General features: G+C 37.1%; 1 protein-coding gene across 1 annotated transcript in view; it reads left to right on the plus strand.

Annotated features, from left to right (window-relative positions):
- The first annotated feature begins 340 nt into the window (after positions 1-340).
- The window catches only part of LOC107876932, a 56,665-nt gene continuing 29,041 nt past the window's right edge, over positions 341-27,964 (plus strand). Inside the window, exon 1 of the mRNA XM_047406850.1 lies at positions 341-593. Coding sequence (XP_047262806.1) covers positions 584-593 — 10 coding nt within the window. The 5' untranslated portion in view covers positions 341-583. The remainder of the gene's footprint in view (positions 594-27,964) is intronic.

A 27,964-nucleotide genomic window follows, 5' to 3' on the forward strand; every position in this document is an offset into this window, starting at 1 on the left:
AAGGTTTGGAATCTTGAGTCTTGCCATTCTAAAAGCTTAGTCTATGATATTTTCCCTGCCAAGATTGACGAGCTAAAATTGCATGAGTTAAAAATTAATTTTGTGCTTTAGTGTTTCCTACTTCTTTCTCTCTCATCTCTCTTACGCTCTTCCTCTCTAACTAACGTCTCCTTAAACATCTCATTTGACGTGACCGCATCATCTCCGATGAAGCAGACACTGACGTAGTAATATCGCTAGCGATAGGTAAGTATGTTACTCTCTCTTTCTCTTCTCTGGTCTCTCCTTCCCCCTCTTCTTCTTACTCTGTTGCTGGTTTGGTCTCTCGCTAGTGTGTGGGTTTCCACTGTTTCCACTCTGGCGATGGCTAGATAGGAAGAAGCAGTGTCGACGATGAGATAAAATCAGAAAAAAAGAGTTACAGGTGAGGAGGAAGCAGATCGGTCCATGATTGGTTCAGGCGAACTGAATCGATTGCCGTCGGCGACCCTCCGGTGATGTTTCGGTGACATATTTCAATGACCATTTTCTACCTCAAATTATCGGAATCCAGCATAGCAAGCAGGAGTTAAGCTCTTGATCCATGTATCCCGGTGAATTCTAACTTCTGAACTTTATTTTATCACACTTTACTATATAGCGCTTTATCTGATATCTTCACTGTTTTTAATTTGTGTGGGCTAATTTATTGTGGGCAGTCTGTTGCTGTGTATTGGTGTCTAGCATCTGTTGTTCTTGAAATTATGATTGTTTTTTGTGCTTTGAGTGTGCCTTCTATAGTCATTGTTGTTTTAGCGTTTGTTGTGCTTTTGTTGAGTAGCAGCTTGGTGATACATGGTGGAATAGGGTCATGTCTTAGGGAGATAGAGGTAGGGTTGAGGGCTGGTGCTGGGTTAGGTCAGAGATGCGGAGTGGGAGGTATTAGGGGAGGGGATAAGCAAGTTGATAGGTTGAGGGTAGGCTCGTGGAACATAAGGACCCTTCAAGGAAAGTTGATAGAACTGGTTAAGATTCTGAGGAAGAGAAAAATTGATATTGCGTGTGTCCAGGAGACCAAGTGGGTAGGTTCTAAGGCTAAGGATTTATATGGGTATAAGTTGTGGTACTCAGGTAGTGAGAGACGTAGGAATGACGTAGGTATCTTAGTGGATTAGGAGCTTAGAGAGCAGGTAGTAGAGGTTAAAAGAGTTAGTGATAGGGTGATCACTATTAAGTTGGTCCTTAGGGGGTGTACTTTGAACAGCTGTAGTGCGTATGCGCCACAGGTAGGCCTAGACGAGGAGGAGAAGAAGAGTTTTTGGGAGGTTTTGGACGAGGTGGTTAGAGGTGTGCCTAGTTCAGAGAATATTTTCTTAGGAGGAGATTTTAATGGGAACATTGGGTCATTGCCGTTAGGGTATGATGATGTCCATGGAGGCTTTGGGTTTGGGGTTAGAAATGATGAGGGAGCTGCTTTTTTGGATTTTGCGAGGGCCTTTGGGTTGGTGGTGGTGAATTCCTACTTTTCGAATAAGAAGGAGCATCTGGTTACTTTCCGTAATAGGTTAGCCAAGACTTAGATTGACTTTTTGCTGCTTAGGAAGGGGGATAGAGCTGAGTGTAAGAATTGTGAGGTAATTTCGAGTGAGAATCTGGCGACCCAACATAGCCTCCTGGTGATGGATTTGGTTATCAAAAAGGGTAAGAAGAGGCAGGGTAGGAGGGGTCGACCTAGAGTTAGGTGGGGTAACGTAACTTCAATTAGTGCTTTAGAGATAGGGGCAAAGTTGGAGGGGATAGGGGGTTTGGGAGTATAGTGGGGACATAGATTGTATGTGGGATAGGGCTACTGGATGCATCAAGGAGTCTGCTGGAGAGGTGTTGGGTATCTCGAGGGGCTGGTCTGGCCGGTATTGGGGAGATTGGTGGTGGAATGAAGATGTTATGAAGAAGGTGGAGATGAAGAATGCGGATTATGCTAAGTGGATTAAGAGTAAGGTTGAAGAGGTGAAACGGGTGAGTAGAGAGGAGTACAAGTTAGCTAAGAAGGCAGTTGCGGCTACTAAGACAACAATTTTTGAGAGTCTGTATAAGGGGTTAGAGGAGAAAGACAGGGAAAAGAGGTTGTTTAGGCTTGCCAAGGTTAGGGAGTGAAAGGGTCGGGATCTGAACCAAGTGAAGTGTATTAGGGGAAGGGGGATGGTAGAGTATTGGTGAAAGAAGCCCTTATTAAGAAAAGATGACAGTCGTATTTTCATAGGCTCTTAAATGATGAGGGGGAAAGAGGTGTTGTGTTAGGGGAGTTGGATCACTCCGGGAAGTGTCTTAATTTTCGCTATTATTGGCGTTTTAAGGTAGAGGAGGTCAGTGAGGCTATTCACAAGATACGAAGGGGCAGGGCGACGGGGCCCGATGAGATCTCAATGGATTTTTAGAATTTCTCTGGCAGGGCAGGGTTGAGGTGGCTGACCAACTTGTTTAACAACATTTTTAAGGTCTGCAAAGATGCTCGAGGCGTGGAGATGGAGCACGATGATCCCTTTATATAAGAACAAGGGTGACATTTAGAGTTGCAATAACTATCGGGGTATAAAGTTGTTAAGTCACACAATAAAGATTTGGGAGAGGGTGGTGGAGCGGAGGTTGAGGAATATTGTGTCTATTTTAGAGAATCAATTTGGTTTTATTCCTGATCGCTCTAATACTGAGGCAATTCACCTGGTGCGAAGACTGGTTGAGCAGTATAGAGAGAGGAAAAGGGATCTTTGCATGGTATTTATTGACTTGGAAAAGGCGTATAACAAGGTCCCTAGGGAGGTTTTTTGGAGATACTTGGAGACGAGGGGGGTCCCAGTGGCGTACATCAGAGCGATTAAGGACATTTATGAGGGGGCGAAGACGCGGGTAAGAACAGTTGGAGGAGATTTTGAGCATTTTTCGGTCTTGACAGGGTTGCACCAGGGATCAACTCTTAGTCCATTTTTATTCACCTTGGTAATGGATGTATTGACGCGGAGTATACAAGGCGAGATGCCTTGGTGTATGCTTTTTGCGAATGATGTAGTTTTGATTGATGAGTCGCGTCAAGGTGTTAATGATAAGTTGGATGTTTGGAGACAAACCCTAGAGTCTAAAGGGTTTCGATTGAGTAGGACCAAAACGGAGTACTTGGAGTGCAAGTTTAGTGACTCGAGTAAGAGGAGGAGGTGGTAGTGAAGTTGGATTCCCTGACGGTTTGCAAGAGAGATAGTTTTAAGTACCTTGGGTCTTTAATTCAGGGGAACAGAGAGATAGATGAGGACGTATCTCATCGTATTGGGGCAGGTTGGATGAAATGGAGGCTCGCTTCGGGAATCTTATGCGATAGGAAGGTTCCCCATAAGCTGAAAGGCAAATTCTATAGAGTTGCAGTCCAACCGGTTATGCTTTATGGAGTAGAGTGTTGGCCGGTTAAGAATTCTCATATCCAAAAGTTGAAGGTGGCAGAAATAAGAATGTTGTGTTGGATGTGAAGATTTTCTAGGGCTGACAGAGTTAGAAATAAGATTATTCGGGAGAAGATAGGAGTGGTATCAGTGGAGGATAAAATGCGGGAAGTGAGGTTGAGATGGCTTGGTTATGTTATGAGGAGGGGCACGGATGCCCCAGTTCATGGGTATGAAAGGTTGGCCTTGGATGGTTTCAAGAGAGGTAGGGGTAGACCGAAGAGAAACTGGAGAGAAGTGATTAAACTTGACTTGGAGCGATTACAACTGACTGAGGACATGACCCTGGATAGGAAGGTATGGAGAAAAAGCATTAGGGTAGAGGGCTAAGGTGGGTGGATGAGTCGTAGTCAGTAGGTAGGAGGGCCTCGGTGTCCTTTGTTTGGCAATGCACAATTTTGTGTGGATGTTATACCTATGTTATTTTTATCGTGTTCCAGGATTTTGATGTTTTATATATTGTCCTTTGACTTGAGTCGGGGGTCTATTGGAAATAGCCTCTTTACCTCTTTAGAGATAGTGGTACGGACTGCTTACACTCTACCCTCCCCAGACCCCACGATGTGGGAATTTACTGGATTTGTTGTTGTTGATGTTTTCAATTTAAGTGACACAATGTGTAAATGGTTATAATAATTAATTAGGAGTGACAGTAAAATCACGATTGAAACAACAAAGCAAACATATCTTTAATGACTTATAATAACTAATAAGAAGTGATAAGATTTATTTATTTATTTATTTCAAAAAGATTTTATTTTTCTTTTTTCTTTTTAAAGAAATAATTACTCAAGTCTCAATTTAAGTGACACAATGCTTAAATGTTCATAATAATTAATTAGGAGTGACAAAGTAAAATCACGATTGAAACAACAAAACAGACATGTCTTAAATGATTTATAATAACTAATTAGAAGTTGATATAACAAAATTACTATACAAAAATACTTGTGGAAAAAAATTAAATGGACCTCATATAAAACGTAAAGTAAATTTAATATTAAACATTATTAATTTTTTAATACTTAGATGACTTTATAATAAATTTTTAATATTAATTTTTAGTATTTAGATGACTTATAATAATTAACTATGGGTGACATAGTCAAATTTGGGTGAAGCAGCTGAAGCAGGCATGTCATAAATGTCTATTTTTTATTAAATATTATTAATTTTCTAATACATAAATAACTTATAATTAGAGATGACATAATAAAATCACGGAGCAAGCAGCTGATGAAGCATACATGTTGGTGAAGAGTTACCTGCTTCTCCTTCCTTTTGCCTCTTATTAGATAGTATAAAAAGTAGTAAAGTAATTAGGGGTCGTTTGGTTGGGAAACAAGTTATGTTGGGTTTAGTTATATTGGGATTAGTTATACTGATATTATTTTTTAGTGGTTGTTTGGTTTGTGGTACTAAATATAATATGCATTGCATTCTTTTTAAGAATTGATAGTTTGTTTACAAAAATACCCTTCACCTTAATTATTTTCCTTCATATTAAACCATACAAAAAAAATTGAGAAGTTGCTAATTTATTTTTAAACTTTAATAGTTTCTTTTTCCTAAAGATACATGTTAAGAAATTTATGTTAATATTTCTTAAACGTGTATGAAGCTTTAATATTTCATGTTAAATTACTTATTTTGTCCTAAATTCTATAAAATGTTGATAATCTCATTTTTTGTTAAAAAATATTTATTATTAAAAATGTGAAAAATAATTACTCTCATTTTTCATTATTTAGTATCATATTTGAGAGTTAATTTGTACATTTTAAAAAATTAATTTTTTAAAATTTTTTAGCTATATATAAAAAATATTTTTTTATTTAATAACTAAACATGTACTAAGTTAGAAAGGGAATGTCAAGATATTGATTACGTGTTCACGATAAATTTGTTTGGAAAAATAAAAATCTAAAGTAAGATTAATAAACATTTCTAAAAAATAGAAAGACAATAAACTCTTGCATCAATTTTTAATTTGATTGTATAAATAGTTTTTATGACTTCTCTATCATTTTTTCATGACTCATCACTTTTGTAGCATTTAATAAGCTCATAAAATTATTCAAATTTATCAAAATGAATGAAAATTTGTAAAGTAATTAAAATTTAAATTAGAGATAAAATGATAAAAAAATTAAATGCGAGGACTATTAAAATCTCACATTCTCTCTTATATATAGTGTTGGAAAGAAGAAGATCCATGCTTCACTTTCACTCTGAATTAGCAGTAGAAAGAAAGAAAAGAAAAATGGTGTAGCAAGAAAGGATAATGGAGCTAAATTAGGATGTTCAGACATTGAAAAGGGAAAGTAGTTTCAACAGTGCACACGTTTCTTTCATTGTGCCACGTGGAACAGATCCAACCATCCAAAAGGAACATTGATAGATGAATTATTTACCATTAAATGAAGATAATTTTAGCTTAATGCAAGCACGTGAGCAACACATTTTTCACCATATAAGAGAATATAAATTGTTATGGTTTGTTATATAGTTAGAGTATATTGGTTAGGATTGGGACAAGTGTACAACTGAGTATTTTATCCTTTGTATTTTCTTTTATTTATTTTTGTACAAAATACTTGTATAAAGAAATGCATAGTGATTAATGAGAAATCATCAGAAAATTTCCACAATTCTTCTTCAATTTTCTTATATGGTATCAGAGAAGTGAGCTCAATCCATCAAATTTTACAATCAAGGTTTTTCAAATCAATAGAAAATGACTGAAGAAGTAAGCAGCAAAAATTCTGCAAGCAGCTCTGTTAATCCCCCTGTAACAAGTGTGGATTTCAATCACCCCTACTATCTTCATCCATCTGATTCTCTTGGGATAAATCTGATCAACTCAGTGTTTGACAGAAGAGGATTTCCAGGATGGAGAAGATCTAAATTAATAGCACTTTCAGCCAAGAGGAAGCTTGGTTTCATCAATGGCAGTTGTCAAATGCCAGATTTGACTTCTCCAGATTTCTCTCAATGGAGCTGCTGCAATGATATGGTGATTTTCTTAGTTGTTAAATACACTGTCCAAGGACATTGCAGATAGTGTTATCTACTCCACTACAGCTAAGGAGCTCTGGGATAGTCTTGAGCAAAGATTTGGCAAATCAAATGGAGCCAAATTCTTTCACCTTCAAAAGGAATTAAGCACATTAGTTTAGAGAAATTCTGATGTGTCGAGATATTTCACAAAGACGAAAAGAATCTGGGATGAACTAGATTCTTTGAATGCAGACATAGTGTGTTTTTGTATGTGCACATGTGAAGGAAAATCAAAATTATCCAAATCCCTCTAAGATCAAAGGTTGATTTAATTTTTAATGGGATTAAATGGCATATATGCACAGCCAAGGGGTAATATATTGATGATGAAGCCCTTGCCAAGTTTAGATATTGCATACTCATTGTTGCTATAGGATGAAAATCAGAGAGAGATCTATGTGAATGTACAGATCTTTTTTGATTCATCCTCTTTCATGGTAACAAATCAGGGGAAACAAAATATTCGAGATGGAAATCAAGTTTTTAGAACTGGAAGTGGAAATCTGTTGGAGAGAAATGCAGCTGGACATTAGAAGGTTATGGTTTACCCCCAAAAGTCTGGATCTAATGCATACAGACCTGGTAACAGTCAGAATAAGTCAAAAGTAAGAAGGGCAAAATATAACCCCAATGTAACTTGCACATAGTATTTTAAGCAAGGACATGTGAGGGATGACTGTTTTAGGCTGTTGGGCTTTCCTGATGATTTTGAATTCACAAAGGGAAAGAATGCTATGGTTAAAGAAAATGCAGCATTCACAGAAGAAGATAATCATGAGGTTGGTGAAGGTTACATAAGAGAAAGGGGAAGCAACACTTATTAGATCTCCAAGGATGGAGGTAATAGCTCCTTTCAGTATTTCAGCAAAGAGCAGAGATTGCTCAAATAATAAAGGAAATGCATATATCATAATCGAGTCCTAATGCAAAAATCAGTGCAAATGTAGTAGCTAGTACTGTTCTTAAATATTCAGGGGCATGTTTTTCAGTTTTTAACTCTACAACCTGGATCATTGACTCAGGAGCATCATAACACATGTTTTGATGTTTTTTCTTTTTCTTCTATGACCCCTCTCCAGTTTTCTTTAAACATTAGTTTAGTTAATTCTTTCAAGGTAACTGTCACTCATATAGGAAGCGTGCCTATTCTCCCCAATCTCATTCTTACTAATGTTCTACATGTTCCAATGTTCAAATATAATCTACTTTCTGTGCATAGACTAAGTGATCAAATCAAATATAATATGTTATTCACTTCAAGTGAATGTATCTTGCAGGACCTTTCAATGACGAGGGGGGTAGCTTTTGGTAATCTTAGAGAGGGGCTCTATCTTTTGCAGCCTACCATTCCTAAGTCTAGTTTAAGTTTTTTTTAATGAGTCTGTTTGTTTTTTCAAAAGGAAGAAATTCCATTTCTGTTCCAGTTTCTTTTCCTGTTGTAGTAAATGCTATATCAGATGTAAGACTTTGGCATACTAGACTTGGGCATTTGTCTTTATCTGTAATGAAACATTTCAGTTTTATCAAGCAATCCCATAATTTTGATTTCATATGTCATGTTTGTCCTCAAGCTAAACAAACTAGATCCCTTTTTCCCATCAGTGCTATAAGAACTAAAGAAGTTTTTGATCTTATTCAAATTGATACATGGGGCCCTTATAAGAATGCTACCTATAATGGATATAAATATTTCCTCACTATTGTAGATGACTATAGTAGGGGAACTTGGACATATTTGCTAAGTACTAAGAGTAATGCTTTTCCAGTTTTGAAGTTCTTTTTATCCATGGTTGAAAGATAGTTTAGCAAGAAAGTTAAATGCATAAGATTTGACAATGCTTTAGAGCTTGGAAAAGGGACTAATGAAGCTGCCTATTTGAAAGAACATGGCATTCTACATCAACAAAGTTGTGTAGCCACCCCACAACAAAATTAGGTAGTGGAGAGGAAGCATAGACATCTTTTAGAAATTGCTAGAAGGTTATTTTTCCAGTCACAGGTTCCTATATCATATTGGGGTGAGTGTGTTCTCACAGCAACACACTTAATTAATATTCTCCCTTCAAAAGTTTTGAAAGGAAAATCACCTTATGAAATACTCTTCAATCAGTCACCTTCTTATTCATCCCTAAAAATCTTTGGTTGTCTTTGTTTTTGTTCAACTCTATCTTAAGGAATAGGGAAATTTGATCGTAGAGCCACAAAGTGTGTTTTCTAGGATATCCACAAGGTAAAAAAAGATATAAAGTTATGGAATATAAAACTAGAAAAGTTTTTATTTCTAGGGATGTAATGTTTTATGAGACTCATTTTCCTTTTGTTGATAACTCTGTTACACCCACTCCTATTTTTTCATCCCCAACTCCTTCTTTTGATATAATTTTAGACCCACCACGAGTAATCTATAATCCACAAGTTACAGTATATGTTGTGCCCCCCTCCCAAGACACAATTGTGCCTACACCTACATCAACAGCTACTTCTTCCACTCCTGGATAAGAACCTACAACTGTTCAGCCTATTCCTCCTAGAAGATCAGCAAGGTTGTCTAAAAAACCAGGATATCTACATAATTTTATGTGCAGCAGTGTGTACATCAATAATCTTACTAATACATGCTTTGCCTTGCCTCCTTCTGCTCCCATTTTTTCTTTTAACTCTCTATCCATGCCTAATTAATATCTTTTTCATTCTCTACATTGTTACTCTGAACTAACCAGCTACTCTCAAGATGTATCCCAACTAGAATGGCAAGCTTCAATGGATGTAGAAATTAAAGCTTTGCAAATGAACAACACTTGGGATATTGTGGAACTGCCTGTGGAAAAGAGAGCTTTACCTTGCAAATAAGTGTACAAGGTAAAACTTCTTTAAGATGGATCAATAGAGAGATTTAAAGCTAGACTAGTAGTGAGGGGGATATTCAAAAGAAAGGGATTAATTACAGTGATACTTTTTCCCTTGTTGTCAAAATGACAATATTCAGGTGTCTCTTGGCAGTGGGAGTTAAGAAGAATTGGATGGTTTCACAATTAGATATGATTACACGGTACTTTAGAAGAAGAAGTTTTCATGAAACTTCCTCCTGGTCTCAATTCTACATCACCAAATCAGGTATGCCTACTCAAGAAGTCTCTATTTGGTTTGAAGCAAACGTCTCGACAATGGTATTTTAGGCTCACTGGTGCTCTTGCCAATAAGGGATATGCAGCCTTTTTAAATGATTATTCTTTATTCTACAAGACCTCAGGAGGTCTTATATCTATCCTAGCAGTGTATGTAGATGATATTTTGTTAACAGGAAATGATGTGACAGAGATTGCAGAGATTAAATATTTCTTAAATACAGAATTCAGGGTCAAGGAATTAGGGGAGATTCATTATTTCCTGGGTATGGAGGTTTTCAAAGAACCACAAGGTTTTATCATTTCTCAATAAAAATTTGCCTTGGATATCCTTGAGGAATTCGACTGCACACATGTTTCAAAAGTTAATTCTCCTTTGGATCCCTCTATCAAATTACAAGCAAACAGTGATATTTCTATTAGTGATCCTCCAATTTACAGACACTTAGTAGGGAAGATGAACTACCTTACTCAGATATGTCCAGATCTGGTATTCCCTGTTCTGCAGCTCAGTCAATTTATGCAGAGACCCTGTCAATCTCATTTTGCTGCTTTATTACGCATGTTAAAATACCTCCAATTGAATCCAAGACAAGAGATTCTTCTGCCTTCTGATGCCTCTTTGAAGCTCTTAGCTTTTTGTGACGCCGATTGGGGATCCTACAAGGACACTCGTCGTTCAATCAGTGGGTTCTTCATCACCCTTGGTGGCTCTCCAGTTTCATGGAAATCGAAGAAGCAAGCTTCGATTTCCCTTTCTTCAGCTGAAGCTGAATACTGCTCAATGCGAAAACTCACTGCCAAAATCACCTGGTTAGTATGTTTGCATGAAGATCTCTTCATTTCTCCTCCTTTACTGGTGTCGTTTCACTCTGATAGTCAAGCCGTGATTCACATCGCCCACAACCCAATTTTCCATGAAAGAACCAAACATGTGGAGCTTCACAGTCAATTTGTTTGTCACATTGCAAGTCTTATTTCCCTTCAATTCACTCTAACAAAGCATCAATTTGCTGATCTATTTATTAAACCACTCTCTGGATCTACTCATCATAATTTATTGTCTAAGTTTGTGGTTTCATCCCTCCCCTCTAACTTGAGGGGGGATGTTGGCAAGAAGAAGATCCATGCTTCACTTTCACTCTCCATTAGCAGTAGAAAGAAAGAAAAGAAAATAGTGTAGCAAGAAAGGATAATGGAGCTAAATTAGGATGTTCTGAAATTGAAAAGGGAAAGTTGTTTCAACAGTGCACATGTTTCTTTCATTGTGCCACGTGGAACAGATCCAACCATCCAAAAGAAATATTGATAGATGAATTATTAACCATTATATGAGGATAATTTTGGCTTAATGCAAGCACGTGAGCAGCACATGTTTCACCATGCAAGAGAATATAGTTTGTTATGGTTTGTTATATAGTTAGAGTATATTGGTTAGGATTGGAATAAGTGTATAGCTGAGTATTTTTTCCTTTGTATTTTTATTTATTTATTTTTATACAAAATACTTGTATAAAGAGAGGCATAGTGATCAATGAGAAATCATCATAAAATTTCCACAATTCTTCTTCAATTTTCTTACATATAGTAGTAATAATATATATATATATATATATATATATATATAACGAAAAGTGATAATTAAAGGATTTGGAGGTAATTCTGTTAATTTATAGTTTATCCCAAGAATAAATTGTGTTGGGATTGTTATACCACCATATGTGTGGGATAACTTATCCCAGTACTATTTATTAGTTCCAGAATAATTTATCCCAAGTATTAGTAATCAAACGACGCATCAAAATTTTTATCCTAAGAATATTATTTTATTCCGAAATTATATACTTTAGTACCTCACACCAAACCACTCTTATAGTACAATAACACATATTCACTATCCATCCTTAACAAGTCAGACACACAACTTATGCCTTTCCGTCCAAAAGGAAAACACAGAAGTATCAAATCAACTTTATTTTTTTTTTAAAAATAGATGAACAAAATATTTTGTACTCAAATCAAATTTAATGAAGGGTCGCAAAACAAAGATATGTGATATAAATAAATTGTTTTAAGACAATATTAAAGTCTATTTTATGAGCCAACTTCATAAATTTAAAGAAAATTAACTTTATTATTACTTCAATATTTCCCTCGTCGAATCCTCTCTCCTGACTCCTATAAATTATAAAAATCTGAGGGCATTTAAGAAAAATTCTAGGCCCTCAAAAGAAAATGAAAAGATAACCTTAAAGAAATTTTAGTCTACCTATAGTGTCAGTGGGTCCCACTCTTTATTTTGTGTCTTAATATACTCTAGTATATGTACTCTATCATTTAACCATTTTGATAAAAAAATCTTAAAATAGGAAGTTGTGAGCTAAACAATACAGAGAGGTTGTTTGTGTTAGAACATGCACAGCGGAAACAATAATTCTACAGGATCAATAACTTACATAATATCTAGATAACATAACTAAAATGAGAATAAAAAAACTTACCTCTTGAAGCTTTCACAAAACTCGTTCAACGCTGTACTTTGTAGGACTGCAATCTTCTACCAAAACCAAATTAACCTTTTTCAATCAACACTTGAGTGCCAAGTGATTATTTTTCCAGAAAAGAAGATATTGAATAAAAAAATCAGCCCCTATTTATTCTCAATCTTTAATGAAGAAGGAAAGATAAAGGGGGCAAAACGTTTTTGCCCTTATTGCTGTCATTAAACGTTTTTGCCTTTATTATGGGTTTCATACCTAAAATATTTTTTGGCCTTAATGCAGTCATTAAACCTGATTTTTTAATTCATTCTTTCCTTATTAATAAAAGACCAATAATTAAAATAAAATCACTTCTTTTATAAAGTTTTTCCTTTCTTTCAAAAATAATTAATTAATTCGGCATGGCAGGGACCGCAGATTTATCAAGTGAGGCTTCTAATTATGATATTAATTCGGTGATGAAAGAATTATCATATTATAATAAATTACAAATTATTCAACTAAAAATCTGTAATTGCACTTCTCGATTCAAAATCTACCATTACATCTTATTTAAATCCCCATGTTAGAATTACCGACACTAATCAATTAAATTAAATTAAATTCTATGAAAAATTTAATTCATTGATTAATTTAATCTTTTATTTATAATGCTTAACTTATTTCACATGACGGATACCAAATCCACCTGCAGGGTTTTCACATGAAAACTTATAAACAACCATAAAGGGGTGTCTTTTATCTCAAGTTCGAGACATGGTTCTATCAACTGATTAATATTTCACTAAGTGATTCGTCATCATCCAACCTATCAGGAATATGTTGACTCACAAAAGAGTCTTACGTTTTAATAGATTAAAATGATAAAACAAACCACATAGATCATAATAATTATATCAAGATTAAGAGTATAAGTACATGTAATGTTCTAGAGAAATCGTTTATTAATATTCATGACATAAACGAATATCTCTAATTGGTCCATTCAATACATACGAAATGTACTAGAACAAGAAGTCGAAATATTACCAGTCCCATAATTAAGATCAAATTATATTTAATCTTGTGCTACAATTATCAAGATGTTTGTCCTACCTCATCTTTGATTGAGAATGTTAATTTATTACTTATAAGAACCGACAATTTTAATCTTCCATGCATAAGTTAGAATACTCCATACACAAAATTGTCTACTATATAACAAAGGACACACATGTTAACACAATGATCTATTCAAACAAAGATTTTATTAATATAATAAATAGTTTTTACATAGGATGAAAATATAATACTATAACACAAATTACATGGTTAATAGTATATCCTAACAAGCTCCCACTTAGACTCATAACCATGAATGCACAACTTTAACACCCATTTCTTCCTTATGATTATCAAAAACCTTCTGGGTTAAGCCCTTTGTAAATGGGTCCGCCAAATTATTCTTTGACTCAATCTTTAAAACTTTCACATCACCCTTTGAGTTGTATCCCGAATCAAGTGATATTTTTTCTCAATATTCTTACTTATTTTATGGCTTCATGGTTCTTTCGAGTTTGCAACTGCACCACTATTGTCACAATAAAGTGGTAGTGGTGTTTGAACCGAAGCAACAACTCCAAGCTCTTTCAGAAAGTTACCAAGACAAAACAGCCTCTTTAGCCGCCTCAGAGGCAATTACATATTCGGCTTCCATGGTGGAATCAGCAACACATGATTGCTTGATACTCCTCCAAACAATGGCTTCACCTCCTAAAGTAAACACATATCCTGAGGTAGATTTTCTAAAATCTTTATCCGGCTGAAAATCTGAATTAATATACCCAATAGGTACAAGATCCTCGGAGTGAAAGACAAGTATGTAATCCCTAATCCTTTTAAGGTACTTAATTATATGCTTAACCGTAGTCCAATGTTATTGCCCGGGATTAGACTAAAATCAGCTAAGCATGCCAACACCAAAGCCGATATCTGGTCTAGTGGACAACATAGCATCCATGAGGCTCCCTACAGTAGAAACATAAGAGACCACCTTCATTCGCTCTATCTCATCGGTCGTTTTGGGAGACTGATCTTTTGATAGAGTAATTCCATACCTAAAAGGAAGGAATCACTTATTGGAATTTTGCATGCTAAATCGTGCAAGAATAGTATCAATATAAAGTGCTTGAGATAAGCCTAATGTCCTTTGTTTGTGATCTTGCATAAGCTTGATCCCAAGAATATGAGTCGCTTCTCCCAAGTATTTCATATCAAAACGCGACGACAACCACTCCTTAATAGAATTCAACATGCTCACATTATTTCCTATGAGCAAAATGTCATCTATATACAGAATCAAAAATACTACTCTATCTCCATCCCATTTTTTATAAACATATGACTTATTTTCACATTGATCAAAACTAAAAGTCTTAATCGAATTATCAAACAAGTATTCCATGCTCTAGATGCTTGTTTCAAACCATAAATTGATTTCTTAAGTAGACAAAACTTATTTTCATTACCACTTTTCATGAAACCTTCTAATTGTGCCATATAAATGCACTCGTCAAGACTTCTATTTAGGAAAGCCATGTTGACATCCATTTTCCAAATCTCATAATCATAATGAGCAACAATGGATAAGAGAATCCTAATGGATTTAAGCATAGCTACCGGCAAAAAAGTTTCCTTATAATCAATTCCTTCTTTTTGAGTAAACCCTTTCGCAATAAGCCTAGCCTCAAAAGTTTGTACTTTTCCATCCACACCTCTCTTTTTCTTAGATCCATCTACATGCAGTGGGTATGACTCCCGTAGGTGGTTGACATAACCCGAACTAGGGCCTAGCCGTGACGGACATCCCAAACCATGAAGGCCCGGACGTCCTACTCTATCTAATCTGATAATCACGCACAATATTCATATAATAAAAGAAAATGCGAAATTATAATCTAATACGGAAACATGGTCATACTCTGGATTCAGTTTAACCATACGAAATGAAATCCGAAGTCAACTAAACAACTTCTGGAACAGTTTGTGAAATCTCTACCACATGATCTAAAGATAACTGTCTGAAAAGCTGGGACAAGGCCCCTAGTAGACTAAAACAAAGTAATAAGATAATCTGAAATGACAGGCCTACTGGAACAAAGAATGCTCACTACTGCACGGATCACTTCTCCCTAGATACACTACTGATTAGTCGGACCCCTAGACTGAGCCTCCAAATCTGGGAGGTAGGGGATCAATACAATTGTACTGGTGCGCAGAGCAAATCCAAAATAATAATTTATATTCAACATATATGAGAGCAATTTAAAATATTTCACAAACATTTCATATAGTAAGAAATCTCATGGGCATTTATGAAAGACTCTATAAAATCATCTGAACTCTGTGACACTCTTTGTTTTACTTCTGTGCTAGGTGGTATACCCTACAACACTGAAATTCCATGAGCTATAAGGAATCTTCCATTGTCTCAACGAGGAAGCCCCCAACCCAAGCGTGCCGCAAGGGTTGGAGTCTCTGACTCTGCTAAGCCACATGGCCGTCGCCAGCGTAAAATAATATATTCGAATCGGCAAATCAAGGTTTTAGGTTAAGAGTTACTTGAACTCAAACCTTCTTCGGGTAACCACTTAACCCTCTTTAAGCCTAATTTTAAATCTTTAAAACATGTATTCTCTGAAATCAAAATCTAAAAAACATACTCTGTTAGGACATACATACTTATGGTATCGTCATACCATTGACTTACAAGTCACATCTCTGAGCCATTATTGGCATATTACACTCTCTGTTTCCAAAACATAAATTCGAGACCACCATATCAATAAATTATTTCAAAGAACTCTTTCTTTAAAACTTATGTAAACACAGATATGTAACTCTCTTTGTCAAACTTTCAATGATGCAAGGTGGCCATGTCAAAGCTCTTGATCTCATACAAATCTTTCTCTTTTAATAAAATATATTTACATCAAGAAACTTTCTCTCAAAAATCTCCAAATCATGCTCAAAATACTATGGTATTTGAGTAAACTATTTTCAAGCCATGAATCATGCATTTCAATCAATCACCATAAGATCATAAACATAAGGTTATCACAAGAGAGGGATTTTCTTTATTTGTGCTCTCAAACAAATCTTTAATTTCAAGTTTCATACATATACTTATATGTGTAAATCAATTTAAGGGGATAAGGCCTAAAGTCCAAAACAACAATATTATTAAACATGTATAAAGAATAATAAAATCATGGATCTCAAAACCCCTTTAACAAATTCATGCTTGATGATTTTTAAAATCATAATTGAGTGTTTTCAACAAGCCCATGTAGTTTTAGGATAAACCCCACGCACCTCAATTTAGAAATTTGATGGATGATTTTTGAAGCCTACGGTTTGGGGATCCCAAATCTTCACTCAGTTTCAAAAACCCACGGTTGAATCTTGAATTAATTGGGTTTTTAGTTTGAAACCCTAGAGACTGTTCTTGTGAATTTTTGAAGAAAGTATGAATAATGTGGTCACTTGGGAGTATAATCCCATGTTTAAGCTGATAAGGGGGTGGGGTGGAAAATACTTCATATACCCTTAACGAGACGAAATAAAATATAACTGGGAGCACGATTTTATGGGCCACTGCGATGCTCCACAATCATGGTGGCTCACTGGAAATTGATGAATGGGATTCTTAGGGTCACCGCGATGCGGAGCCATCATGTTGTCCCACTGGTTGGGACCTAAAACTTCAGCACGATGCGCCAAAATCGCGCTAGGCTACTGGAATTTGACAATTGTTAAATAGACCCCCTCCGCGACGTGCCAAGAACTAAAATGATGGTGTTTTTGACTGGGACTTAAATTAGCCATAATTTCTTGCCCGGGTATCGAATTTGGACGAATCTTAAATCGACAGAAATCTTATCAAATTTCTCATGTGAAGAAAAGTTGAAATTGGGAAAATTTAATTTTCTAGTCTTTAACTCTAAGAGCATATTACCATGAGCTAAATCATGGACGACGCGGGGTGTTACATTATCCCCCCTTGGGATCATTCGTCCCCGAATGATGATGCAAAACACAAACAAGGACGATTTCAAACATACTAAGGCCATAAAAGAATAAGACAAGGATTGTACCTTCCATTCACTGGATCAAATAAGTTTGGGTATCTATCTCTCATGTCATCTTTTGATTCCCAAGTTGCTTCCTCAACTTCCTGATTTTCCACAACACTTTAACTGAAGTTATCTCCTTGCTCCTCAACTGTCTAACTTGACGATCTAATATTGCAATAGGTTCCTCTTCATAGGATAAATATTCAGTCACTTTGACCTCCTCTATAGGCAACACTAATGAATGGTCTCCAATATATTTCTTCAACATGGATATGTGAAATACCGAATGAACAGAACCCAAACTTGCAGGCAACTCTAACTCATACGCAACCCTACCTATCCTTCTCAAAATATGGTATGGCCCTATATAGCGAGGACTCAGCTTACCTTTCTTCTCGAATTGCATAACTCCCTTCATAGGGGAGACTTTGAGAAATACCCAATCACCAACTACAAATTCTAGCTCCTTTCTCCGAACATCGGCATAGGATTTCTGTCTACTTTGGGCTTTTTTAAGTCGTTCTCTGATAATTTTCACATCCTCCATCACCTGATGAACAAGATCAGGCCCAAACAACTGAGTCTCACCCACTTCATACCACCCAATCGGTGATCTACATCTTCTCCCATACAAAGTTTCAAATGGAACAATCTTAATACTGGTATGATAGCTGTTATTATAAGCGAACTCTATCAGTGGCAAGTGATCTACCCAACTACCTTTGAAGTCAATCACGCAAGCTCTCAACATATCTTTAAGGGTCTGAATAGTACATTCGGCTTGCCCATCTGTCTGAGTGTGGAAAGCCGTACTCAGGTTCACTTGGGTACCTAAATCCCTCTAAAAAGATCTCCAGAACTATGAAGAGAATTTTGTACCTCGGTCAGATATGATGGATACAGGTGCTCTATTCAAACGGACTATCTCCTTGATGTATAAATTGGTGTAGTCATCTCCCGAATAGTTGGTTCTCATAGGCATAAAGTGGGCTGACTTGGTCAGCCGGTCTACAATTACCTAAATAGATCATATTGGTTTCGGGACCTCGGAAGTCTCGTGATAAAGTACATATTTGATACAAAAACAGCCCACCAAGAGTGATACTTTGCTTGTCATGTATACCAAGCAACAAGTTGGGTGCACCAACATCACCATTTCCATATTTGGCACTTGGGTCAAATGGGAAGAGTGGCCATAGACACGGGTCTAGACAACACTCCCCTTTCCCGTGGTCTTCACCCAAACTAAATGACATACTCTCTACAATAGCATACATATCATCGAAAGAAAATAGAGAGTAGACAAAAGTATCTCTCAAGTTGACTTCTACAAAGGTGCCCTCATGTGTGTACTCACTACTAGTTTCCCAATCATCACCATGAGTAGTCTCAACAATAAAGTCATACAAAGTAGAAGGAGTAACTTCCAAGACTACACATTCCTTACCCTTAAGAGTACTCTCATCTTCCAAGAAGAGATTTTCATCTTTAGGAGGAATGTTGTTACACCATAGTGGGTTAACATATAGGCTATAGCCTCCAAGATAAGCTATACCATCTTTTTCACCACTAGGCTCATTATGAGTGTTTATATCATTTTCAAACAAGACATTATACCTAATGAGTGCATGATCCAACCCATGGGTAGATTTGGAACAAGCAAGTTCCTCACTCTCTAAGAGATCAATATCAAGTTTCAAAGCGGTTTCAAGTACAAGATTGTCCCAAGAATAGTTCTCGGGTTCACTCCCCTTTTGTTGACCAACTTTTTCAAATACTTCACTCATTTGAGTTTGATTAATCACATCACACACATACTCAAGTGGTGGACCATTTTTATAAATAGGTTGATCAACACCAATTACACAAGATGATGTACTTCCATTCAACATATAGGTTTCAACACTAGGTAGACATAAATTGATCTGACAAGAAGAGTCAATTTGGTCATTAATAGGATCAACTAGTGTATCCATACTCACAAAATGTACATCATCAACAAAAGGCAAAGAATCATTAGACTCACAAGTAAGTAAGCTACTACTCATACTCACTGGGCTACTAGCCACACAATTATCATTCACATGCACAAAAGTGTAAGAATTAGCTATTTTGCCTTAAAGTTCTTGGGTCGACTCTCCTTTGCTGTGTTGTGAAGGTCCTCTACAAGCTTGGGAAGAAAATTCACTTCGGCATTGCGCTCCTTCACTTTCCATGTCGATACCTACACAAATGTCCTTAGAAATAGAAGGACAATCAATGTTAGCTCGGTTTGGTGGCAATCCCCTCACTTCGCTCCATACAACCTCTCATTTTTCCACTCTCAAATTACAACCATGTACACTTGTACTCCTTTTAATCTTTTGTATCTCATAAGTATTTGGATTGGAGTAAGTATTCACTTCTCTTTGTGGCTCGGCAGCATGTATGTCACAAGGTGATTTCCCCACCTGTCTCTTACAACATTAGGCCAATTTTGCACATCTGGAACACTATGCTGAGCAAACTAATTGGCACCTAAGCATACATGACCGTATGTCAATGGAAGAATATCGCACCACACCTCCTCATGGTATTCAAATTGGGAGAATACAACTTTGACCCTTTCGGTAACCTTAAACCCGTCCAAGAAATATAGAACAAGTAAAGGCTCGCGAAACAACCCCAAGTAGTCAACCATAGATGGAACGATGTAGTTACTATAGTACCTATCATTTAACACAACGAGGCAGCTCGGTATCCCACAAATGGTCACCTTTCTAGAGTGTACACTCCTTCTCGGATCAACATTGTAAAGAACATGAGTACCCCTCAATTTTGGAGATGCATACCCTCTTCTTCTCGTTGGACAACCTCCACTAGAGCTAGTATAACCATTCACACTATATCGACCTTGATAAGAAGTACTAAAAGGTGGAGAATATGAATCTTCACACTCCTTATGTGAACTCTCATCATAGCTCTCATAAGGTTTGCGAACGAAAGGGTTATACCTAACACCAAATCTAGGTTCGAAGTGAGAAGTGTAAGACTCCTCTCATGCCTCAATGTCATCATAAGATCTATCATGAGGTCCTACATCATCTCCAAGTTCACCATAAGCACTAGGCGCTTCATTCACCTCATTTTCTCCCTCAAAATCGTAACTCTCAAATCTGCCTAAGTTTTGATCATAGCTATGTCCTAGCCTCCGCAATCTCCCTCAACTTCGTAGCCATAAAACCCCTCACTACAATCATAGTATCCCATATTGTAGTCACAATAATCCCCAGCTATCGAAGACATATTCCCCTTATATAACCTTTGTACCTACACAATCAACAAACAAGATTAGTAGGAAAATATCCTCACCAACACTCGTATACACCCACCTTTGTGATTCTCACAATTGGAGCGGCGAATATTGAAAGTTGCTTATACTCCGGTAGTCAATAGGATGTCAATTCTACTTTGGCGGCCAGAATGGATTCTTGTTTGATCAACTCAAGACACAAAAACAAAATTTACTGAGGAACTTGAAACAAAGAAAATACTACGACTTATAAATGAGAAAAGCACAAAATACAACGCTTAACACGAAAGAAAACATACTCAAAAACTAATCTACAATCTAGTAGGTATTTACTAGTTTGATAATTAGTATGAGAACTAACAAAATGGAAACCAATAGAATAAAAAAGTGAAACTAGGAATTCCAACGTTCTTGAGCTATTGATGATATGGCACTCGACTATTGGTCGATGGATAAAAAAAATATTATTGAAGTTGAAAAATTTTGTTCCACAATTTTGGTTTTTCAAATTTCACAAAGATGGGGTAATTTCGATTTTGGTAGGTTAACAAACAAGACTTTAAGTCTTTTTTTTTTCAAAATTCAAACCTTGACCAACTTTCACCTTTTTGGCAAGACAACCTTTTAGAGGTCTTGTCCCCCTTTCCTTTTTTGGCCTGTCTGAAAAAATGAACTTACTCCCTTTTAGTATGAAGACTTTTGGGAGGTCTTTTGTTCTTTTTCCTCTTTGGTAATGTCTTGACAGTTGTTTCAAGACTAACAAGAGCCACACTCTCTTCCCTTTGAATTTAGATCAAACAACAACCTTTTACTAGACTTCTTCAGCACAATACAAGAACTTCAACAACAACAACAACAACAAAACTTTCCACTCTTCCCACAATAATTTGTAGTTTTTTTTGCTCAAAAAAGAAAACCAACACAAAAAACAACAAAAACAATTAAAACAACACCTAAATCTAGACACAAATTCTGCCAAAGAACAACAACCTTCGGCCAAGACACCAAACCCGTAGAATAACTTTTTTTGTGAGATTTTTGACCTTGCACACCTCTTCTAATGTTAGGAAACAAATATCTAACACTAGAACACACAAAACACACAAAAATCACAAGAAAACTAGGCTTCAAATTTTGGCATAAACACAAAAACATAGACAGATTACTATTTTTGAGTTTTTCAGCTTTTCAACAATTTTTTTTTTAATTTTTGAGTGAACAAACCCAAGATTGATCTTGTGGGAATGAAATAAATGATTTATTTGATACCAAATGATACAAAAACAGCCCACCAAGATGCCAAAACAGTCCACTTAGCGTGAGAAGAACAAGCAGCACAAAGGGATACAAGATGACAGACACAAAAACACACGGATTTGCAAAATAATGAAAGGATAGATAGTGAGACCAAGATTATTACAATATTAAGAACCAAGTGTATTTCAACACTTACCCTAATGAATGTAATAATCAGAACCACACTCTTACGGTGACCGCCAAGGAAATCAACTCACCTCAAGATTCACCGTTTCCAAGCAAAGCTCAATATTAGTTTTTCCAAGCCCTATACTAAGGATGACTTTTCCAAGCTCTAACTAAGACTACACTAAGGTGGTATACTCTCAAGACAGAGGATTTTCAAGTGTTTCATACATTCATCCTTCAAAAACTAAAGAGAAAAGACCTAATAAGAGACTATATGGCCTAGCTTATTATATAGTATAATGGACCAAAATACCCTTAATGAAAGGAGAGGTCATGGGTTGTTTCTTTAATATGTGAAAACCCCAAAATACCCTTAATGAAGGGTGATTCTTCAATGCTCCAAAACCATGGGGTCACACTTTAAAACTTATATTGTCGAATTGGCATCAAATGTAAGCCCCCACGTAATCTTCCACACACGGATTTGTTTAATGGGATGCCCAAAACGGGTCCTCCATGCATGTTCTCGTATCCTCAAGGTGACCAAGTCTTGAGCCTCTATGGGTTGGCCTCTAAAGATGTCATCAAAAGATAAGATGGTCATTTGTCCCGTATCAATATTGACCATCTCCTACTTGCATAAGGGCAAAGCTATCTCTTGGGAGGTCCCACCTGGCTTCATATGCTCTACTTTTACTTATTGACAATTCAAACACTTGGCAACAAACTTAGCCACATCGTGCTTCATATTATTCCACCAGCATATGGTTTTCAGATCATGGTACATCTTAGTAGAGCCTAGGGGAACAACATACCTCAAAGTATGAGCTTCATCAAGGATCCTCTTTCATAACCTATCTGCATCTGGCACACATAGTCTACCCTGATATCTCAAAATTCCATCACAACTAATTTCAAAAGACATCACGTTCTGTTGACCCACATCTTTCTTGATCTGCATCAAGATGGGATCTTCAATCTATTTGTCTTTAACTTCAGCACAAAGGGAAGACTTAGCTACCTTATGAACAACCATTCCTCCATCTTCGGAATCCAAGAGTCGCACTCCTAGATTTGTAAGTCAGTGAATATCCTTCACTATCTCTCTTTTCCCCTTTCAACATATGAAAGACTACTCATAGATAGCCTGTTGAGGGCGTCGGCTACCATATTTGCCTTGCCTGAATGGTAGTGTAGGCTCATGTCATAATCCTTCAAAAGCTCCAACCATCGCCTTTGCCTGAGGTTTAATTCTTTCTGCGAGAAAATATACTGTAAACTCTTGTGGTCAGTAAATATATCAATATTTACCCCATAAAGATAATGCCGCCAGATTTTAAGCGTAAATAACATAGACGCTAACTCCAAGTCATGGGTGAGGTAATTTTGCTCATACACTTTTAACTACCTAGACGCATAAGCCACAACTTTACTGTGCGGCATAAGTACGCACCCAAGTCCCACTCGGGATGCATCACAGTACACAACAAAACCCTCTGTACCTTTTGAAAGAGTTAGAACAGGTGCAGTGGTCAACTTTTCTTTCAATTTCTCAAAACTATTCTCACAGGAGTCAGACCACGCAAACTTTACCTTTTTATGTGTCAACTTAGTGAGTGGTGCAGCTATAGAAGAGAAACTCCCTACGAACCTTTTGTAATACCCTGCCACACCCAAGAAGCTCCAAATGTCGGCTGGAATCATAGGTTTGGGCCGTTTTCTCACCGCCTCAACCTTTTGGGGATCAATCTTAATCCCGTCACTAGATACAATATGCCCTAAGAAAGCAATATAATTAAGCAAAATTTACACTTGGAAAACTTTGCATACAATCTATGATCTTTGAGAGTCTGAAGGATAATTCAAAGGTGATTGGCATGATCCTCCCCACTCGTAGAATAAATCAAGATATCATCAATAAAAACTATGACAAACAAATCCAGAAACTAATGGAACACCCCGTTCATAAGATCCATAAAGGCTGCAGAGGCATTAGTCAACCCGAAGGACATGACTATGAATTCATATTAACCATATCTGGTTCGGAAAGCTATTTTGGAAATGTCTGACTCTCTAACTTTCAACTAATGGTATTTCGAATGAAGGTTTATCTTTGAAAAACATCTAGCACCTTAAAGCTGGTCAAAAAGATCATCAATTCTAAGAAGAGGATATTTATTTTTAACAGTGACCTTGTTCAACTGGCGATAATCTATACATATACGGAGGGAACCATCTTTATTTCATATGAAGAGTACAGGTGCACCCCAGGGAGAAACACTAGGACAGATAAAACCTTTGTCTAGAAGATCTGCTAGCTGTTCTTTCAACTCTTTCAGTTCTGCAGGAGCCATTCTATATGGCAGAATAGAGATGGGACGGGTATCGAGCAACAAATCACTACCAAAATCTATCTCCCTATTAGGTGGTATACTAGGGAGATCATCCAAAAAAACTTCTGGGAACTCATTTACCATAGGGACAGACTGAAGAGAAAGGCTTTCGATATTTGAATCTTTTACCCGAATAAGATGATACAAGCAACCCTTAAAAATGAGTTTACAGGCTTTGAGGTAAGATATAAAGTGCCCTCTAGGTGCTAAGGAATGTCCCTCCAATTCTATTACTGGTTCATTCGGGAAGGCAAAAGTAACCTTTCGGGTTCTTCAATATAACATGGCATAACACGAATGGAGCCTGTCCATCCCTAGGATAGCATTGAAATTAACTATGTCTATGTCTACGAGGTTTGCCACAGTATCCCGCCCACAAATAGTCACCACACAATTTCTATACACCCTCCTAGCCATAACAGAATCTCCCATTGGAGTAGAAATAGAAAAAGGTTCGGAAATCACATCGAGTTCGAACCCCAAAGTAACAGCCACATAAGGTGTCATGTAAGACAGGGTAGACCCGAGATCAAGTAAAACATATACATCCTGGGAAAAGATTTGCAACATACCAGTAACTACATCTGGTGAGGCCTCTACCTCCTGGTGGTTGGTTAAGGTGTACAACCGGTTGCGGCCACTTCCAGCGGCTGAAGTGGCACCCTTCTGAGGTGGTGGTAGTGCAGAAGAATTAGCCTGTGACTTGGCTCTACCAACATTACCCTTTTCTACCGGATAGTCTCTCTTGATATGGCCTGGCTGGCCGTACGAATAACACACCATAGCACCAAATTGATATCTCCCTAGATGATTCCTTCCACATCTCTCACAACACGGGTATGTCTGAGAGGTCTGAGCTACACTTCCTAGAGACTGCGAACCCTGCATTCTCGGCCCCTTCCTGGACTGAATCCTGGGGGCGCTGTTCGGCTGGGGGCCTGGACACTGGAGCACTGGCTACTGATGAATATGGCTCTGGTATGCTATCTTGGCTCTCTTTGCCTGCTTGTCCCTCTCTCTAGATTCAATAATTTTCTTTTTCTTTTTCTTAACACGCTACATGTGGAGTGATAGTCTTGCAAAATCCATGTCCCGGTTCAATATTGCTCCTTGACATTCAAGCACTAAGTTATCCAAAAGGCCGGATGCAAATTTCCTCATTTGTGCTCTCATGTTACTAGTCATCTATGGAGTATAACGAGCTAGTTAGTTGAACCTTAGAGTGTACTCTTGGACACTCATCTTTCCCTGCTTTAAATTCATAAACTCTTCAGCTTTGGCCTCTCTCAGGTCAAGAGAAAATAACCGATTGAGGAAGGCTTCCACGAACTCAGCCCAAACTGTCGGCTCAACACTCTCACCCTTTGAATCTTCCCACTCGTTATACCATTGGTTCACTGCATCCTTAATCTGGTAAGCTGCTAACTCAACCCCCCTACCTCATCTACATGCATCACCTTACAGATCTTCTCTATCTCATCCACAAACTCCTGTGGATCCTCTTCTACCTTGGTACCAGTAAACTTGGACGGGTTCATTCTTATGAACTGGCCCACTCTTGTAGCCTCAGACATAACAGATACAGACCCAATATATTATAATTGTTGAGTCTGTGTGGCTACTAACTGTGCAAGTATGTGAATGGACTGTCTGAATTCTACATTAGATACCTCTCTCTCGCGAGGTTGAGTGTGGTTAGTCCCCATTTGGAGAGCTCTGGGTGCCCTAGGTTGGCTCTGAGTAGGTGGGACTCCTGGAGTATCATCAATCTCCGCAGTCTGAGCTCTGTTTTGGGTCCTCATCCTATGAGTGGGATGGACCTCATCTGTCTGTGTATTCAGATTGATAGTACGATGGGGAGGCATGATTGTTTTTCTGAAACACAAGCGACCATTGGTTAGGGAACAATTAAGATTCTGAAGCACAAACTAAACCACAAAGAAGAGAAACATTCCTAAACGCCTAGTAGTCTTCTGCTTATAAGTGTGGCGCGCTACACACGCATAAATAAGATTCTATCCAACACGATTTTGCAGATACCCTGGGACCATGAACCGTGCTTTGATACCAAGTTTGTCATGACCTGAACTAGGGCCTGGCCATGATGGACATCCCGAACCATAAAGTCCCGGATTTCCTACGCTATCTAATCTGGTAATCATGCATAGTATTTATATAATAAAAGAAAATACGAAATTATAATCTAATATGAAAATATGGTCATACTCTGGATTCAGTTTAACCATACAGAATGAAATCCAAAATCAACTAAACAACTTCTGAAACAGTCTACAAAATCTTTACCACATGATCTAAAGATAACTATTTGATAAGTTGGGACAAGGCCCCCACTAAACCAAAACAAAGGAATAACATAATCTGAAATGACAGGCCTTCTGGAATAAAGAAGGCTCACCACTGCATGGATCACTTCTCCCTAGATACTCTACTGATTAGCCGGACCCCTAGACTGATCCTCCGAACCTGGGAGGTAGGGGTCAATACAATTGTATTGATACGTAGAGAAAATCCAAAATAATAATTTATATTCAACATATATAAGAGCAATTTAAAACATTTCATAAACATATCATATAGTACGAAATCTCACGGGCATTTCTAAGAACTCTGTAAAATTATTTGAACTCTGTGACACTCTTTGTTTTACTTCTGCGCTAGGTGGTATACCCTACAACACTGAAATTCCACGAGCTATAAGGAATCCTCCATTGACTCAACGAGGAAGTCCCCAACCCAAGTGTGCCATAAGATCTCATGAAAATCTTTCTCTTTTAATAAAATATATTTACATCAAGAAACTCCCTCTCATAAATCTCTAAATCATGCTCAAAATACTATGGTATTTGAGTAAACTATTTTCAAGCCATGAATCATGAATTTCAATTAATCACCATAAGATCATAAACATAAGGTTATAACAAGAGAGGGATTTTCTTTATTTGTGCTCTCAAGCAAATCTTCAATTTTAAGTTTCATACATGTACTTATATGTGTAAATCAATTTAAGGGGATAAGGCCTAAAGGCCAAAACAACAATATTATTAAACATGTATAAAGCATAATAAAATCATGAATCTCAAAACCCCTTTAACAAATTCATGCTGGATGATTTTTAAAATCATAATTGGGTGTTTTCAACAAGCCCTTTTAGTTTTAGGATAAACCCCACGTACCTCAATTTAGAAATTTGATGGATGATTCTTGAAGCCTACGGTTTGGGGATTCTAAATCTTCACGCAGTTTTGAAAACCCACGGTTGAATCTTGAATTAATTGGATTTTTAGTTTAAACCTTAGAGAGTGTTCTTGTGAATATTTTAAGAAAGTATAAATAATATGATCACTTGGAAGTATAATCCCGTGTTTAAGCTGATAGGGTGTGGGGGGAAATACCTCATATACCTTTAACGAGACGAAATAAAATATAACTGGGAGTCTGATTTTACAGGCCACCGCGATGTGCCACAATCGCGGTGGATCACTGAAAATTGATGAATGGGATTCTTAGGGTCACCGCGATGTGGAGCCATCGCGTTGTCCCATTAGTTGGGACCTGGAGCTTCAGCGCGA

The sequence above is a fragment of the Capsicum annuum genome, chromosome 1, assembly GCF_002878395.1.
Source record: "Capsicum annuum cultivar UCD-10X-F1 chromosome 1, UCD10Xv1.1, whole genome shotgun sequence".
In the NCBI taxonomy this organism is placed as follows: Eukaryota; Viridiplantae; Streptophyta; class Magnoliopsida; order Solanales; family Solanaceae; genus Capsicum; species Capsicum annuum.